Source organism: Calonectris borealis, chromosome 1, assembly GCF_964195595.1.
Source record: "Calonectris borealis chromosome 1, bCalBor7.hap1.2, whole genome shotgun sequence".
Taxonomy (NCBI): Eukaryota; Metazoa; Chordata; class Aves; order Procellariiformes; family Procellariidae; genus Calonectris; species Calonectris borealis.
Genome location: NC_134312.1, coordinates 34,393,287 through 34,412,951, shown reverse-complemented (window position 1 = coordinate 34,412,951; position 19,665 = coordinate 34,393,287). Strand labels below are relative to the sequence as shown.

Sequence of the window (19,665 nt, the reverse complement as noted above, 5' to 3'; positions counted from 1 at the left end):
ATAGCAGCGTAAGCTTACTTGAGAGCTCAGCTCCAGTGCCACCAAAAGAAATCACGGCTTCTACTGCAGTTAGCTCTCTGCTGCTCTTGCTGTCCCTGAGTTAGAGCAGGATGGTCAAATTGCAATGACAAGAAGCTTATGAATTGATTTAGTTCTTACACAGTTGATTACACATGCTAATGAATTGATTTTGTGCATTAAAAATATATATTAATTTTTTTCTAGTATAATGTATTATGGAAAACCTTGGGAATTGTTTTTCTAGCATTTGACATCTTATTTTGTAAATTATCTCTCTAGAGGGCTTAAGGTTGGGCCTTTTTATTTTCTATGCATGTTCCATGCAAATTCAGCAGAAACATTGCTTCAGTCTTGGTTGTGTGTCGGTTTTTAAAAGCAAAATCTTTATTGCGTGTGCGTGTGCAATTACTCTAACAAATGTTCATGACATCCTGTGCAAGAAGCAGCAGCAACATACTGCACAACTGGAGTATATAGTGATTAATTAGCGACAATATATTTTGAAAGATGGTGAGTTTTTAAGTTAATTTATAACTATTACTTAAAGCTGAGTAAATTGTCCCTAAAGAGATGATGCTCTTTGGGTGTTTTTTTTTTTTTTTAAATTAATTGTGCATAGCTATTAAGCATAACATTTTTGTAGAAGTCATTAAAAAGTTGCTCAGGTCGTGCTTCACAGCTTAGGCTCACATCCAGTGTTGTCACTCTGTGCTTCACTGCTAGTGAGTCCGTATTTTGGATGAGATATTAAAGGTACCATCTGGCCATCCATGGAGAAAGTAAGAGAGTTATGACCCTGTCTTAAAAACAAAACAAAACCCCCCACCCAGAAAAGAATGGGTGTCCTAGAAAATGTGTTCTCTTTCATTGAAATGGCTCCCTTTGCATGTAAAAGCTGGTGTTTAAAATACCTTGGTCCCTGCTTTTGCCTGTCTGTTTAATTCTGCTCCTCAGAAGTAGCTTGTGATTTTGTATACTCTTTGAGTTGAGGCTGTAAAGTAAAATAAGATTTTATACTGAGTGTTTTTCTGTTACGTTTTGTTTTTTTAGATACTTCAAGAAGTGTAAAGGCATCTCCAGAAACAGCTGAAATCTTTTTTCAGAAGTTAAGAAATAAATATGAATTTACAATCCTGGTGACCTTAAAACAAGCCCATTTGAATTCAGGGGTTATTCTCTCTATTCATCATTTAGATCACAGGTAAGTACTGCTGCCTGTATGCTAGTTAATGAAAGTAGATGTATTTATGCAGTCAAAATTTGAACATAAATTAGAGCAAAATTGTTGGGTAGCAGGTCATTTGCAAATATTTATAGTGTTTGGGTAGGCATATTGTGCAGATTCATAAAAAATCACAAGTCCAAATCGGGCAAGGGAAAATGGAACAGCTGTTACTCTTTAAACATCTCTTGCCACGAAGGGCATGAAAAGCCAGTTCTCTCTTGTTGTTCATAACCGTAAGGACCAGCTGCTCAACTGGTGTAAAACTGTCATGTCAATATAGCAACACTGATTCACAAAGCCTGGCCCTGTATGTCCACCTCTTCACCCGCTGGTTTTTAACACTGCAAGCAGTTTAAAAAAAGCGAAAAAACCCTCCAGTTATGGACTTACACCTCCCATGAATGGCAGAGCATTTTACTCAAAGTGTTGTCAGGCTTAAAAATCTAAAGTGAATGACACGGAGCATTTAAGGATTATTCCTTTGATAGGATAACGACTGCTAGAGAAATAAGATATTCTTTATATATCTGTCTGAGTAATGGCTATTAAAGATAACTGCCCTATGATTCTGTAACAGAATAAAAAGGAGTTTTAAAATGAGGACTTTCTAAGCAGTCATTAGCACAAGCAACAGATGATCTCTGCTTTAGGTGCATAGTCCTTTTTATCTTCCTGTGTACAATCCCATAATTCTTTCTTGATAGTCTCACTACAAAATAGAAAAAAAAAAAAAAAAGAAAGGGTAAAGAGAGATGTTCAGGCAAAGCAAAATATCTGTTTCTTTTTCACGAGTGTACAAGTTTTTATTAGCAGGCATGGCGTCAATTATTTTGGGCTGGAGGATAGTCCAATTCTACTTTTATTCTATTTCCTGGAGGCTCCATCCTCTGCAATTCACCTATTTAAAAAACAAACAAACAAACAACCCAAAGAAGAAGGAAAAAAGGGAAAATGTTCCCAAGGATCATTATACAGGCTGGATCGATGGGCCGAGGCCAATTGTATGAGGTTCAACAAGGCCAAGTGCCGAGTCCTGCACTTCGGCCACAACAACCCCAGGCAACGCTACAGGCTTGGGGAAGAGTGGCTGGAAAGCTGCCCAGAGGAAAAGGACCTGGGGGTGCTGGTTGACAGCCGGCTGAACATGAGCCGGCAGTGTGCCCAGGTGGCCAAGAAGGCCAATGGCATCCTGGCCTGTATCAGAAATAGTGCGGCCAGCAGGAGCAGGGAGGTGATCGTGCCCCTGTACTCGGCACTGGTGAGGCCGCACCTCGAATGCTGTGTTCAGGTTTGGGCCCCTCACTACAAGAAGGACATGGAGGTGCTGGAGCGTGTCCAGAGAAGGGCAACGAAGCTGGTGAAGGGCCTGGAGCACAAGTCTTATGAGGAGCGGCTGAGGGAACTGGGACTGTTTAGTCTGGAGAAGAGGAGGCTGAGAGGGGACCTCATCGCGCTCTACAGCTACCTGAAAGGAGGTTGTAGCGAGGTGGGGGTCGGTCTCTTCTGCCAAGTAAGAAGCAATAGGACAAGAGGAAATGGCCTCAAGTTGCGCCAAGGGAGGTTTAGATTGGACATTAGGAGAAATTTCTTTACTGAAAGAGTGGTCAGGCCTTGGAACAGGCTGCCCAGGGAAGTGGTAGAGTCACCATCCCTGGAAGTATTTAAAAGACGTGTAGATGAGGCGCTTAGGGACATGGTGTAGTGGGCATGGTGGTGTTGGGTTGATGGTTGGACTTAATGATCTTAGAGGTCTTTTCCAACCTTAATGATGCTATGATTCTATATCAAGTTTATAAAAGCATCTTTAAATGTTGCAAGGGGATGTTTGAATGCCTCCTGGATGCATTACTAATGGTAAAGCATAGATGAGACACGGGGCTTCTCTGTTAACTGTTACCTGCTTTTCATCTGCAGGAGTGAGCACTGTGCAAGGGGCAGACTGAGCAGCTGTGATTATTGAGTTTTGAACTCGGGCTGTACCACCATATGTGCAAATCATCCCAGATGGAAAAGTTTATTCTGTCTCAAATGGGAGAGAAGGTCTGCAGGGCCAGCTGTGCCCTGACAAAGTTTGTTTCTACATTTGTAGGAAGAACATGGATTGGTTGGGCTACTGATAGCGCTAACACAACTATATTTGAAATTTCAAAATGACAGATGAAACCTTCGTGTGCCAAAATAGTTGCAGAGGTGGGCAAAGAGGTCACCAGTGTGAAACTCAGACTCTGGAAAAGAGAATAACCATAGCCTTTCTGAAAGGAGGCAATGTTTGCTAGAAGACCTTTCCTGGCCTCAGGAACGGCATGAAGAAAGAGACATGCCATAGAAGATCAAAAAAATGTGTAGTGTATAACTGAGCAAAACTCGACAAACATTAACTTGGAGACATTAGTGGCCAACTGGGAGAAAACACTGCCACTAAGTGAACATAGAGAGTGATAAAAGTACCAAAAATGTGTAATGAACTTTCATTGAAGGGTTGCTGAAAAATTTGAGACATTGTTTGGGGAACTAATTAATTCTTGAAGTCAGTAAGGCTGGGCAAGTAGACTCGCCGTTGGTCTTAGGGGAACAAGAATGCATTAAATTGATTCTATCCAGCTATAGCAAAGAAAAGGAAAGGTTAGAGCAGTGCTGGTGTCCAGGTCGCGTGGCAGTACAGACATAATGCTGCTTATCTCATTTGAATCTGGTTCATGTCATCTGCCTATGCCCATATAAAATATGGTTGTACAAGGGTGACAAACAGGACTCTGAAAATCCTATTATTTTTATGTTGGTATATTTTTAGGAACGGGTGATTAGATTTTTAAAAATATATTGATAACATTTATACTTTTTCAAGAAATATCTCTCATACCTTAAATATTTGCAGTTTTTATTGTTACATTTTCACCATCTTCTGTTTATCTGCATATCAGAATCTGAACTGTCTAACTGCAATGGAAAGCATTTGTCAAGGTTTTTAGCTGAAATCAGATCTGCATTATGTATGTAGGTATTTTAACTGCGGATGCATAACTTGGTGGCATTGCTGAGCGTTTTTGAGGCCCTTTTTCTCTTAACTGTGGAAACTTTTAGTACTCTTACTCCTATGTTATAATGTTAGAAGTATGAAAAATGGAGATAATATCCAGTTCACTCCTTGCTGAAAAAAACTGCTACCACCATTTTAGCCAGTGTGACCTCTTTATCTTACTATGTCCTCTTAAGTGGTGCCTAGTGTTTACAATTTTTCTGTAGGGATGTATGCTTTATGTTTGTTTTTGGAGTCTCTTTGTAAGCCTTTGGGTAATGAAAGAGGAAGAAAAAAAGCTGCCTAGGTTATTTAGGCAAATAGAGTCACTCATCAGGTTAGCTTTGGATGAAGCAGCTAAAGAACAATCTACTTGTGAATATTTCATCACTTTCTTTGGGAGAATATTAGGTAATCTATTTAAAAAGAAACTGGAAGAATTTATTTTAAAAATGTTAGGCCTAATCCGATCCCCTTAGTCAGGGAAAATCTTTATCTTCAGCAGGTGTAAAATCAGTCTCAATAAAAGTATGGCCAGAAAGAACTTGCGCCTATTAAATTAGATGTGCCCTTAAGCTTTTAATAAACACATTCTGGTCTATTCTGTGCTAGGTTGTACAGAAAGATGTCTGTGTGCCATAGTAGCGTTTGCTCAATTTAATTGTGCTAAAATGAGGGCTGACTTAGGTGTGGATAATACTGGAACTAGGCTAGCATCTCTGAGTCTCCTATAGTATCTCTTATGCTTTTCATTTTCTTTTATGATGAATGACAATAAAGACAAGAGAATGTAGAAGTTAAAAGGAAGCATTTGGATGGGTTACATTAAAAAACTGCTTCTTCAGTGCTGGATTTCCATCTCTCTGACCTTGCCCACTTCTGACCAGGGACTTGTCTGTAACAGTCCTTTAGTTCTTCACCAACTTCTTGTGAACTCTCTGTCACAGCAGTCATCGCAGTTGGTAGGAGAAGTAGCAACGCCAGACCTGACTCCACTCCTTTGCACCAGCTTTAGCCTTGTGTGGCTCCTCTCATGTCAAAAGCGTTGCGCTAGTATTGAACGGCTGCCTTGTGGGATAGAATCACACCTGGCTATATTCTTAATTTACAGAAGTCAGTACCAGCTCTTACTTTTCTGCAGTGAGGAGTGGAATGGTGGTGAGGAAGGCTGGAGGTGGCAGTAACTGAAGGATATAATCAGTTGTCACACAAGTAACTTTTCATGTGTTTTATTTTACAGAGGTTTCATAACACCTAATGGTTCTAGGGTAAAAGAATTTCTAGGGTACAAGAAAATAAAAATGTTTGTTTAAAAAGTGGAAAAAGGTATGTTCATTTATTCAATGGCTTGGGAAATATTTTATGCGCTTTTGAAAATAAATCAGAGTAAAAACTCATCCTCTCTTTGTGGTCTAGGGACTTCAGTGCAAATATGCTAATTTACAATTGAGGACTTTTCCTAAATTGCAGTTACTTTTTTAATTTCATAATTTTCTTTAAAACTATATACTTAAAATAGTTTACATGTTTTAGAGATTACTGATTTAGTCTGTGTTGTCTAGTTTTATGGGTGGATTTTTGTTTTTTGGGGTTTTTTTTTTGCTGGCTCTCTTTTGAGGAACATCAATAATGAATACTTCCACTGAGGTACGGCCGTGCAACTGCCTAAGGCTTTGAGTCTAACGAAGTTGACAAGACTGCTCTCCCAAAGTTTCCCCTCTAACATCGTGTGGTGAATGCTGTCCCTGGGCTATCAGATAGATGAAGAAGTTCTCCATGTAAATCTGAGGCTTGGGCATTTGCTGAGGCTGGGCTGTTGCTGTCACCACAAAAAGTAGCTCCTGAAAGGATTTTCTGCAGATATAGTAATCTTTTTCTGCTCTATTAAATGCTTCTATTTTTCTTTTCCTAGTTGTGTATCAAAGCCATCTTCCTCTTTTATAATGATTATGCTTTTCTCTAGTATTTAGAATCATAGAATCATAGAATCATTAAGGTTGGAAAAGACCTCTAAGATCATTGAGTCCAACCGTCAACCCAACACCACCATGCCCACTACACCATGTCCCTAAGCGCCTCATCTACACGTCTTTTAAATACTTCCACGGATGGTGACTCTACCACTTCCCTGGCAGCCAGTTCCAAGGCCTGACCACTCTTTCAGTAAAGAAATTTCTCCTAATGTCCAGTCTAAACCTCCGTTGGCGCAACTTGAGGCCATTTTCTCTCGTCCTATTGCTTCTTACTTGGGAGAAGGGAGCAACACCCACCTCGCTACAACCTCCTTTCAGGTAGCTGTAGAGCGCGATGAGGTCCCCTCTCAGCCTCCTCTTCTCCAGACTAAACAGTCCCAGTTCCCTCAGCCGCTCCTCATAAGACTTGTGCTCCAGGCCCTTCACCAGCTTCGTTGCCCTTCTCTGGACACGCTCCAGCACCTCCATGTCCTTCTTGTAGTGAGGGGCCCAAACCTGAACACAGCATTCGAGGTGCGGCCTCACCAGTGCCGAGTACAGGGGCACGATCACCTCCTTGCTCCTGCTGGCCACGCTATTTCTGATACAGGCCAGGATGCCGTTGGCCTTCTTGGCCACCTGGGCACGCTGCTGGCTCATGTTCAGCCGGCTGTCAACCAGCACCCCCAGCTCCTTTTCCTCTGGGCAGCTTTCCAGCCACTCTTCCCCAAGCCTGTAGCGTTGCCTGGGGTTGTTGTGGCTGAAGTGCAGGACCTGGCACTTGGCCTTGTTGAACCTCATACAATTGGCCTCACCCCATCAATCCAGCCTGTCCAGGTCCCTCTGCAGAGCCTTCCTACCCTCGAGCAGATCAACACTCCCGCCCAGCTTGGTGTCGTCTGCAAACTTACTGAGGGAGCACTCGATCCCCTCATCCAGATCGTTGATAAAGATATTGAACAAGACCGGCCTCAAAACTGAGCCCTGGGGAACACCGCTCGTGACCGCCCGCCAACTGGATTTAACTCCGTTGACCACAACTCTGTGGGCTCGGCCATCCAGGCAGTTTTTTACCCAGCGAAGAGTGCACCTGTCTAGGCCGTGAGCCGCCAGCTTCTCTAGGAGAATGCTGTGGGAGACAGTGTCAAAGGCTTTACTGAAGTCCAGGTAGACCACGTCCACAGCCTTTCCCTCATCCACGAGGTGGGTCACCTGGTCATAGAAGGAGATCAGGTTGGTCAAGCAGGACCTGCCTTCCATGAACCCGTGCTGGCTGGGCCTGATCCCGTGGTTGTCCCGCACATGGCTCATGAGCACCCTCAAAACGAACCACTCCATGATCTTCCCCGGCACCAAGGTCAGGCTGACCGGCCTGTAGTTCCCCAGATCCTCCTTCCGGCCCTTCTTGTAGATGGGCGTCACATTGGCGAGCCTCCAGTCGTGCGGGACCTCCCCAGTTAACCAGGACTGCTGGTAGATGATGGAGAGTGGCTCGGCAAGCTCCTCCGCCAGCTCCCTCAGTACCCTCGGGTGGATCCCATCCGGCCCCACAGACTTGTGAGCGTCCAGGTGGCATAGCAGGTTGTTTTAATATATTCAAATCTTTTAAAACTGATTTTAAAGTGAAAGAATCTGAAATGATAGCTGTAACTATCCCTTTGTAATTTGCTCATATTCTCCCACAGAGATTGCTTTTTTCCCTGTTGACTAGAGCAGGCGAGGAGTTCAGACAGTGGTAGTTTTGGGTACAGCTTGGAATTGATACTTTCAAGAAAACTCTTTCGGTGTCAGGGAATCCAAATTGCACATCAGTAATCGTTCAGATGAGTCTCAGGCAGCTGAATACAGATTTATATATGGCGTATATCTGAAAGGAAGAAGTTACAAATGTTTTCTTAACTTAAGAGGATCACCTTGACCACATAGAGTGCCCTGCCTGAAATGCATTGTACTTTACAATAACAAGGTAAATATTTTGAATGATGTTAATGAAGTGATACCTTAAGTCTGAGTGGAAGCACTGTTAAACACTGATTGCTGTGTGCCTGCTCTCAGCCTTCAGTTTAAGCTGTATTATCCTCCTCATTTCACTTTTGAATTTGTCTCAGCTTCTTCTTGATGGAAGAATCAGCAGAGAGATGATTTTAATCTGCGATGGGGTTGTAATATATGTTAGGTCTCACTATTCCATCATATATTTTCATTTAATTGGCAGCAGTGGAGAGATGTAATAAAGCTTTTTCCTCCCTTCATGGTTAGATGGCTTTATGCAACTAATGTTACATTCATATCTCTTGAGAGACTGCGTATTAGGGCCCTTAAAGGGTGAAATCACTGGATTGTAGTTTAACCATTCATGCCTTCGGTTCATGCTTTCTATATTCTGAAACGGAGCACTGAAATCAATAGAATAGTGTGGACAGGCGTTCCCTACACTTAATTGTGTATCTCTACTAATTTATTCAATTTCTGCCTTACTTAGCATTTGTTCTCACAGCTGTTGGTGTTTTGCGATTATCTGCTGTCAAATGGGCTGTACTGTACAGCAGTTTCAGACCTCTTTCAGTGTCTAGGAGGAAATTATCTGCGACAATTTCTTTTACAGATTTAGCTGTACAAGGAGATAAGTTGCCAGAGGTGAACTCCTGATGCATTAATTTTGTTCTATCATTTGACCATTGTATTAAAATAGAGGTAGAACGGTATGTTCCCTGCTTTTGATGTACGAGTATCTGTATTTCTGGACTGCAGTGTGAACTCTCCTCTCCAACACCACAAAATCTGCTGCAAACACATTACACTGAGAAAAACTTCCAATATTTACCAGTTAAGCCAATGCTGTAGAGTTATGTTGGTTTTGTTTGAGGGATGCTCTCCCCCTCCCCGTTAATAACTTGCAGAGTAGACGTTAGGTAAGAATAACATGGGATTCATTTTCAAGCATTAAAGTTGTATGTGGCTTATTTCTGCTTTTAAAACCACTTTGTGCTATTCTTTGCTGGAAGAGTGGAGGGTAATGTTCTGTATTTTTTTTTTTTTTGGTAGTAATTCTTAGTTACTGTTTCTCACTATTTTGACAATAATTACAAACCCTCTTAAATTTGTTCGTAACAATCAGTTACTTTTGAATTGACTTCCTCTAGCGATTTAAATCTCCTCTGGTGTCAGCCGTGTTTTCTTTTGACGCAGTTTGCATGTTTCATCAAAGGTGTTAAAAAAAAGGTATTTTCTTACATTCGTTCACTGCTTTTCTAGTGTGTGAGAAGATTCTGTGGGTCAAAGGATTCTCTGTGTAGCCCCAGACTGTTTGGCTGGGCTCTTGCCTCTACCTCAAAAGAGAAAGGTTCCTTGTTTCTGTTGGTTTGGGAGATTAACTTCTATCCCCAAGTGTGTGGTTGGAGGGAAATATTTGTAAGGCAGCAATTTTGTGTTATACTCAGTTTAATGTCTTCATAATGTTGGGAATGACCTGTTTCTTTAAGTGTTGATTATAAGGGATGTTACTAAATTGATTGATGCCTTGTCACTATTGCCTGGATTTTTTTGCTTCAGTTTAGTTTACACCTCGTGACCAAAAAAAAAAAAAAGAAAAGAAAAAAAGAAAAAAAATTTGCCAATAGGATGTCAATTTTTGTAATTCACCCACCTTAAAACCACCTTCCTGTAACTTCTGTTAAATCAAGTCAGGTTAGCCTGTCTGCTGATGTAAATCATCGCAGTGCCAACTAATGCAGGGTGATTTGTTTGAGAACTTGTTACAAAATGCTCATATGAGCCTGGAGTTTGAGTTGAGACTAGTGACAGACCTACTTGAATAAGAGACAAAAGATTTGTCCCTACCTGTGACACTGAAAACTACCACTGAAATAGCTGAAATGTGGGTTTTGACAGATATCGTTATTCTTCTACTATTGTTTGAAAAGGTTTCTATTAACAAATAAATAACAAAGAAATCTGTATTCTGTCAGGGTAGGAAACAGGAAGAATTAGGTTGAAACTGGTTTTTGCTTTTACTAATATATATATATCGGAAAGTTGTTTATTGTACTTGCAGTCCTTTTGCTCTCCGTGGAGAAACTGTCAAGAAAGGGAGTGAGAAGGATGGTTTATGCCATTTGTTTTTACAGTGTTTGATCTGGGAAAGTTTCTTCTCGATTTTTAGCAGAAAAGGAAGCTTCACATAGGCAAGATTGGCATTAGCGGGGCTGTGTGATAGTGAGAACAAAATGGGAATAAATATATTGATAAATGTGGTTAGTGAGAGAGATGGGAGGCATGAGAGCGATTGCTCAAAGGCAAGAATTGTGTTTCAAAAAGTATTTCCTGGTTTGGGAATTTGATTTCATATTCACAGCTTGAACAGGGACGGCATGGACAATATGCCGTAACACCAGGCTTGAATTTTTGCAAGGCCAACCCAGCTCCTTTTGGGAGAATAGCTCTGCTCAGAGTGCTTCGGGGAGCTTGGTGGGACCCTCAGCTCTTGCTTCTAGCTCCTACTGAGCTCCCACAAACGCTGCAGGAAGGCTGGCTGGGAGCCTCGCCTTGTCATCAGCAGTAACATTAGGGTCCGGGATATCTTCCTCCTGTGATGACCAGGGGCTCTTGGATCATAACGCTAAGCTCAGCAGGAGCTGTGCAGACTCTGCAGGTGGAGAAGGCAAGATTTTGCTAACCCTGATCTAGGGGCATAGCTGAGCTCCAGGTCTGGGGGGTGAGCAGAGAGATCTCTCAGGTGAGAGGCAAGTTCTTGCCTTCAAAGCCAGCGACGTCTTCCGGATCACAGCAGCCCTGCTGAAGTCAGATGAGGGGCTGCAAGATGTTGATAGAAACAAGATCTTATTGACATATATTTTTCTCCCACATGCTTTATTAGTTTGAGTCAGGTACAGACATGGTGTCTCTCTGCCCTTCCAGTCATCTGTTGCCTGGCTATTCTCTCCCATGAATATCTCGATTTGGAGGGTGTTCCTCGCTGCACATCCCAGCATGGGGCTCCGTCTCCTGTGCACATCAGGAATGCACCTTTCTCCTCTCCAGCTCTCCTCCATAGCTATCCAGTGCGATGAACAGACGTCATGCTGGAACAAAGCTGAAATGGCTGACCTTTTTTATGGTAGAAGAAAATAAACAGCAGAAGAGATGTAAATGCCAGAATTATCAGTAGCTCGCTGGCTCGGGTACTTCAGAGGCATTTTCCTCGCACCATTGATCTCTGCTCTGCCTGATTTGGAGCAGGGACTTGGACTTGGTTCTTTTCCATCTGAGACAAGTGTCCTGAGGAGTGTCATTATCTTTTTTTTTCCCCGCTCGATGCAGTAAAAAGCTTTGTTGGCAGTGCCTGGCCAGGGCTATGCTAGTAAACCATAGCCCATGCCCAGGCTGGAGGACTGGCCTGCTGTTGTCCATTCTGCATAATTGTTAGCATCTTCCTTGGCATACTTTTGCCGCCCGCAATTAGCACCCTTGCAGATGATGTCAAGGCAGCGTTTGTGGGGTAGCGTTGGCCAAGGACTGTTTCCAATAGGCAGTGTGGAAAAAACCACCCGTTTCAGGGAAAAAGTGGGAGAGAGCACCCATATGGGAGTGAGTTGTAGTGGAGCACCACTGTTAATATTTGTCTTCAGAGCCAGGGAATGGGCCTTGCTGGCTTTATTTATTAGTATAGGCGTATATATATATCAAGAGATATATTGAGATCAACTTACTGAATTTAGGTTGCTCTTGTACCTGACTTACTCTTTTTGATTGATGAATTGTACGTAATGGAAGAGCCTCATCAGGTCGACCTGAGAGACTGGTTTTACTGTCCCATTGTTTGTGAAATACCCTCTTCTGATTTCGACCTCGCTTCACTTGGGATCTCTGCTTTCAAATAGGTAGTAACTGCGGCATTAAAGAGTGTTTGAGAAAGTCTGTCAGAGAGTCTTAGATTTGCTCTCTCTGTCTCTCATTTTAACAAGCATTTCATCCTGGACTTCACAAGCCTTGCCACGAGAATGTTTGTTTCTATCGAAAGATTTGGTTTTAATCAATGGGTCAGCATTTTTGAACAAAAATATCCTATGTCAGAAAATTCTTGTCTGGCTCTAAAGCCGTATTCAGCAAAAGAAAGGGACAGAAACTGAATTGGTGGCTTTCCTGCCCACTGTGCACTTGCACTAAGTGCTACCAACGTATCCAGAAAAGTAAAGACCATTTTTTAATTTATCACTCCCTGGCAAAATTGCCAGTCATCTCTTGCCTAGGTAGAGCTCTAGGTAGTCAGGGAAAAGGGCAAAGCTGGTAAGGCCAAGCAGTAGTGTAAGCGGGAGGTGGGGACTAGGTTTTTAACAGGTATAGTGCAGTTGCCACTTGGCATTTAGAGCCCATCTGGGGATATTTTGATGCCATATTGTTCTAGGGGATGCACCAAGCAGTAAGAACTCCTAGTTAATGTTTCAGAACACTTTAAGTGTTACTTCCAAATAGAAAAATAAGGCTCACACTCCTGACTGCCCAGTCATCATACCATGGAAAATAGCAAATAACACATTGCTAAATGTGGTGGCTGTGCAGCATGAATTGCTTTTACATCTTCATAATCTACACCCAGCAGAATTGCTTACTGCTGTTGTAGCCATAATTTGGAATGAACAGGGTCTACTGAGCAGGATCTCTTTTTTTGTATTTTATGTAATTATATCTAACGAAAAAGCCACAACTTTTGGATCAAAAATCTTCAGATGAAGATTTTTATAAATAATGGAGATAAAGATTTTAATTTTTTTCTTAAGTACATACTCCTCTTTAATTTTATTGGTGTTCCTTTTCTTCGTGTAGATCAAAGAGCCATGAAGAACTCTTTTAACACTATACTTATAAATGTGAGTAGTAAAAGTTTAAAAAAAACCAACAACCCACCCTGTCATAAATTCATAAGCAGCAGACATGATATCTTGCCTTTGGCTTCTAAAATATTTGTCTACATGCTGTAAATTGAAGTAAATTTTTATTAGTTGCCTGCAGCAAGAGTGGGCAGCTACAGCGTGTGTTTGCTGTGTGAGCAGGGATGCCTAATGAGCGAGTGAGCCGTCAAAGACTTGGCGTTACCAACACTGGCCATTAGCTGGAAGGGCCATACCTCCCTCTTCTCAAAGACCGCTACTGCGTACACCAGGACCACCTGGTGTTTCACCTCCTAAATCTCCAGCTTTTTGCTGTGCATCCTGATTTCTACTTGCACAGTCTTCCCGCGCTGGTCTGTCGCGGCCTGAAGAGAAGGTCCTGGGCAGGCTCGGGCAGACCACGTGCCTTTGCCAGGTCGGGCGCTAGCAGCTCCACAGCTGAGCAGATCTGGTGACTCTCGCCTCTTATCCAGCAGTTAGGATGGATCAGTGCTGGGCAGCAGAGAAAACATCGCTGTTTTCTGTCTCAAATTCCTCTGGGGCATTTGAGACAAATTTCTTCCTCTTATGAAAATAGGCTCAGCCTTAGTCAGTACATAAGGGATCGCTGTCTGGCTGGTTTCCAAGCGGAGCGACTGATCTTACGGTGGCCTTGGTTGTTGCCTTTGCAATGGTTGTGCATGCACAGAGTGATCTGTGGAGATATAACCACCTTTATTCAGGTTGGTATTTTCTTCCCTGTATGTCAAACATAGTAAACCTAAGCACGTATCATCTCCCTACTAAGTTAAATCCATTTGACCCAAAGCGTGTGTGGTTTTTGGGGGGTTAAAATCAAGTAGGCTGGTATTGATTCAAGAACCACAGAGATCATGGACGTTAGTAACGGGGGAAGCAGGTTCTCCTGTTGTACTGTGTTTCTCCCTGTGGTTTATTTTGGTTTATAGCCATTTGCCTTTCACAGCGTAGATGAGCACCTTGGAGCTGTTGGGAGAAGCAGTAGTGATGTTAGTAGTGGGAATTCTTTGGCTGACGCTCTCCCTGTGATGGATGGGCTGGGCTGGTGTGGACAAGAAACCAGTGATTCAGTTGATGAGGTTCCCCTGAAATTTTTCAATAATGAGTTTCTTGGTTAATAGAAGACTGCAGTACAACGCAGTTATTTCCTTTGGGAGTAAGTCCTTTAGGAAACAAGATCACCCTCCTTTCTCTCACAAAAGATTAGTAATCCTGAGCATACAGAGAAGTTTAGAGTATTTTTGTCACTAGAAATGAGTTTTTAAAATCCAGGTGTATTTGTTAATGCTTACCTTACTTTCTCAAAGACTCTTCCAAACCTTTGGGAAGTGCGTACCCAAGCGTGTGCTTTGTTAGAGCCTCACAGACAGCACGAGAAGCCTCACTGCGGGCAGGCTTTGCCTCTTCACCCGTACCTGTTTGTCAGTGCTGAGGCTTGTCCCATCTTCTGCAGCTCACGAGACTGAGCCAGAGGCGTTTAAGTCCAGCCAGTCAAGCAAATATAGAAGAGTGGAATAGCAAGCACAGTACTTTGTAAAAAATGAAGTGAAAGTGATTAACTTTCACTTCCCTGTGTTTCAGTGTCATCGTATTAGTTCAAGCTGAAGGGAATATTGTTCCGGCTGTCATTCTACTTGCTTTTCTAATTGTACTTTCCTGCTGCCTCTGCAGATTATTAGTAAACCAGAAATTATTCTCCTAATAATTCTCCTAATGGCTATTATTTTCTTTTTCATTTTGATGCACGTTTTTCTCTAACAATCATCAAGCCTTTAGAAGGTAGATGTATTTGTTAGTTTACCAAATGGAAGAACAAAAGAGATTGCCTGTGGATCTCAAGACAGTTAATCACAGTTAAAACCCTAAGTGTCCACAATTTTTGTGCAGCTTCGTGTAGGAAGATTTCCTTGCTTATTGCAGTGTCATTGAATGTCAGCATCCTCTCTCAGCAGTTCTTAATTCCTGAAATTTTTACAGAGATGTCTTCTTTTTATTGGAAAATCCATGTTTCATTATTTCACCTGCATAAGGGGCAAGATGAGTGTTCATTTTATATCTTCTGTACTGACTGTATGTCTGCTGTTGTACTTTGTTCCCTGCCTGCCTGCATCTCTGTGTGCTGGCATCAGTTCTGCCGTTGACTTTGAAGAGAGTAGGAGCTAGCCGTTGGTTCTACCAGGACATAATGTTTCAAGCCATCCCTTTTTTTTTTCCAGATTGTATCTGCAACTGGGTGGAGACACTTGAAAGTTGCTGGAGGAGTCCAGTTCTGCAGTGTTCCCCTTCTCTGTTAGGTTGAGAGCGACCTTATTTTTATCCTTGAAGCTTGAGTTATGAAGGAGGTTATTAAGTTGACTGATGTCCTGCCACTATTGCCCAATTTTTTTCCAGCCAGGCCTTCAATTAGTTTACACTTCTTGCCAATGCAAAAATTATTTTTGGGCCATGAGGAGGTAAATTATCTCAGATTATAAAATTAACTGCTGTCTCTAGTTAACTGCTTTGTTAATACTGGGGAGGAAGCAAAAATTGCCCTTTGCCAGTTTTGCAAAAGGGTAATTGTTTTTGTGCTGTTGCTAGGCATGTTCTACCGTGAAACACCCTGAAGGAAGGAGAGATGTGCAGTGAGCCCAACCTCCTTCTGGGGATAATGATTGTACAGGATGGTTTTGATTTGATCTCATCACCCTAAAACACACGTGCATTCAGATTACAAACCACTGTCATACCTGACTGCAGATGTAGCAACAAAAATAGACAAAAATGAATTGTCCATTCTCCCAGCTGTTGTGCATCTCACCACGTATTATGTTATTTTCCTTGCTCTTTAGCTATAGGTTGCACACGATTACTAGAGAATCTTAATTTCTGTTTTTCTTTCCTGTTTTAAAAGCATTTAAGGGGGGTACTTTAAAATGAGAAACTTAGAAGACAAATGGTTTGCCAAGCTTGTTCCCAGAAAAGAAATAGGCCTGTCTGACTACGTACCAAGTTTGGTTATGGGGTGCTTTTAAAATTGATCTGCTGGAATTTCACCAGCAAAGCTTGTGTTTGCAATCTGCAAACCTGGTGTATGGTGCACTTATCTTGGTACAGCTGCAATGCTATTTTTTTACTGTGTGTATATATATACACATATATGTGCATACATATACATACACCACAAATACACATACTTATTTAACAAATCAAATAAGTACACATATATAAATTGTTCTGAAGATTTCTTGATTTTTTATTTCTTTGGAGAAATTTCATTACGAAAAATGAAAAATGTTAACAGTACATCCGAAAGCAAACAAAGCAGTGTCCAATCTCAGTTCTTGCTTACTTCCCTGGTTGGTAATGGCTAATGATGTCCCCATCGCAAAACTGGGTGTTGTCTTTTGTGCATTCATGCCTTCAGAGTATCCTTACTGTGCTTTCAGGGTATGAGGCAATTATTCATAATAGGGTAATTTTATTTCCAATCAGATCATGTTATGGAAAATAGTGTTGCTAGAGGAAAAAAATATTTGACTTGGGATCTTGTGTACTTACATGAAAGTTGGAACCTGCTATTATGTGTTATTGAGAAGAAGGATGCAATGCAAATCTGGAAGGTGTCTACTTTCGTATCTCCTTGCTTGTCTTTCTCCATCTTTTAAATAGCTCCTGCATGATAATGAGAAGTTGTGTTATGTAAAATGTTGCTGTGCTGGTAAGAATGGTTCATGACATGATGATGCATTTATGGTACAGGTACCTGGAGCTGGAAAGCAGTGGTCATCGAAATGAAATCAGGTTGCATTATCGTTCAGGCAGTCATCGCTCCCACACAGAAGTATTCCCATACATTTTGGCAGATGATAAATGGCACAGGCTTTCCTTAGCAATCAGTGCCTCTCACTTGATTTTACATGTGGACTGCAATAAGTAAGTAGTGTTGTTTTATAAGAAGTTGTCACATTTGGAACATTCCAGCTCTGAGTAAATGAAATGATAACAACTTGGAACTTTATTTTTCCCTTCCTTTTCAGAATTTATGAAAGAGTTGTGGAGAAGCCCTTCATGGACTTACCTTTGGGTACAACCTTTTGGCTGGGACAGAGGAATAATGCACATGGTTATTTTAAGGTATGCATTCCCTGAAAGGAAAAAAGTGAACTTAAATAAAAATGGTTAAGGGATTGGAGTGTCTTTCATATGAGGAGAGACTGAGAGAGCTGGGATTGTTCAGCCTAAGCAGAGAAGGCTCAAGTGGGATCTCATCAATGTGTATAAATAACTGAATGTGTGGGGGGAATGAAGATGAGGGATCCAGACTCTTCTCAGTAGTGCCCAATGACAGGCCAAGAAGCAATAGGCAAAAACTGAAACACCTGAAATTCCATCTGAAGTTCTACTGTGAGGTTGGTCAGAGTAAGACTACTATGGAGATATTCAAAAGCCATTCGGACACAGTCCTGGGCAACCTGCTGTGGCTGATCCTGCTTGAGCAGGGGAGTTGGAATAGATGATCTCAGGAGGTGCCTCCCAACCTCAACCAGGCTGTGCTCCTGTAATCATAACACAGTTCTTAGGGCCGTGGTGTGTTGTGTATCAGCATATCTGATGCAGTGACCTGTGTTTCCATCAAACTGGACTTCAGTAAATAAAGTCGCAGAGCCAGATGCACAGGGCTCAGTGTCACCAAATGACACAGCCAACAGCAGCCTAAGACAGGGAAAGGTAAATGGCCAAGTGCAACAGAATTCCAGGAAATAAATGGTCAGATTATTGTCTGTTTCATAGCTAGGTGCGTTTTTTGTGTGTCCCAGAACACTACAGTCTAGGGAACTCCAATTTCATGGCCTCTGTAGGATTTAGATTTCATCACAGTATCTTCTCGGCTCAGAAATGAATGAGATGGCTAGCATCAAGGAAGAGAATGCTTTTTCTCCCAGAGGAAGAATATTTGTACATGCTTTTTGCTTACTGCTTCTGCTTTAACATGTATATATAGCAAGCACCTGGTGTATAGCAAGATTGAAAAAGTGAACGCTGTGTTGAAAGTGTAAATTTTGATTCCTCTGAGTCCATTAGGGAGCACTCATTGGTCACAGCCGCTATCTGTGGTTTGGCCTCAGTCTTCTCTGGAGTTGCTTTAACAAATGATGACATCCCCATGGATGCCTTTCACACTGCAGTCTCATTTTCCTCCCAGTAAGCATCTTTTTACTTGAGCTGCAAAACAGAATTGATGATGTTGATCACAGAGCCAATCACTTTTTAAAATATGGCCCGCTAAATCTTTTTTTCAGCATAAACCACTTTGAGTATGGTTTTCACAGCAAGTTGTGTGCTTTTGTGCTAAAATCAGTTTTTGGGTGTTGCAATACTGTTTGCTATACTTAAATGCTAATTTATATCCTTGTTGTGTATGAAGTACAGAGGTCCAGTGGGGCACTCAGATTTGAAAACTGAAGCATGACTTCGTTTTTATTTTTCAATTCAATATGTGTTTCCTTTTCCTCCAGAAGACTAAGAGGATGTCTGCTAAACAAATGGCAAAATTGTATTTCTGGCTTAAATAAACAGTTGACTCCAAGAATAAAATCAGAAAATATTAATGCATATAATTGCTTAGACTGATCTCAGATACACCTGATTTATTCTACGTGCTTATAATTAATACTTTTTTTAATATTGCTTTTATTTTTTTGTGCCTTCTCAGTTTTTGACTTGATTATATTCTTCTTTTTGCTAAATCATAGTCACTGCGAAGAAGCTCATTAGGTGTAGAAAAATAAATACTCCCGTAGTGGACTGTATTTTTTTTTCCTTTCTTTTCAAGAAAGATAAAATTAAACAAAATACATGGAGAATTTTGCCTCAGTTACAAATATAAACCAGCTTAACAGAAATACAGAAATGTATAGCTGTTAAGAGAGCATCAATATAGCCAAAGTATACTGTGCTAAGTGATTTCTCCAGCATAATATAGTACCAATGGTCAAACTGCATCTGAAAATGAAAATGACACTGTTGTACAGGAGATTCACCAGTTTAGAAGATGAGGACCTTCAATGCTTCTTAGTGTTTTGGAGAGCCTATATTTTGAGACACTCACTGTGGGACAACTCCTACTGGTCTGATTTTGAGAGGTCCAGGTGCTTAGCTATTTCCAAAAATCAGGCTGCTTTGAGTGGATTAAATGGATTGTCCAGAGGAGTCAAGATACTCAAAATCATTAGTCACTCAGGAAAAGATTTTATTTGGCTGTATTTGATTTTTGAATCTAATATTGCTGCACTAAACCAATGTGCCAATAGGCATATTCACACTGGGATATTTTTGTACCTGTTTAACTTTAAGGTCTGAAGTCTGAGAGCAATTCTGGCTATCTGATTTCTGGTACCGTGTAACTTCTCTCGGTACGTAGCATCCAGCAGTGTGTTAATTTGAACCACTAGGTTCTTTAGGAGCCTGTGCAAAGCCTCTCATGTATTGTCAGGAGGTCCTGATTTGGGAGCCCAGGTGGGCTAGATGTTACAGCTCCCTGTTGTTACTTTGGGAGAATGAGAA

General features: G+C 41.5%; 1 protein-coding gene across 1 annotated transcript in view; it reads left to right on the top strand.

The window, feature by feature from the left end:
- Positions 1-19,665, top strand: part of NELL2 (neural EGFL like 2) — a 155,894-nt gene that overhangs the window by 21,141 nt on the left and 115,088 nt on the right. The window contains exons 3-5 of the mRNA XM_075148205.1: positions 1,072-1,222; positions 16,861-17,034; positions 17,139-17,235. Of these exons, the coding sequence (XP_075004306.1) occupies positions 1,072-1,222; positions 16,861-17,034; positions 17,139-17,235 (422 nt within the window). The remainder of the gene's footprint in view (positions 1-1,071; positions 1,223-16,860; positions 17,035-17,138; positions 17,236-19,665) is intronic.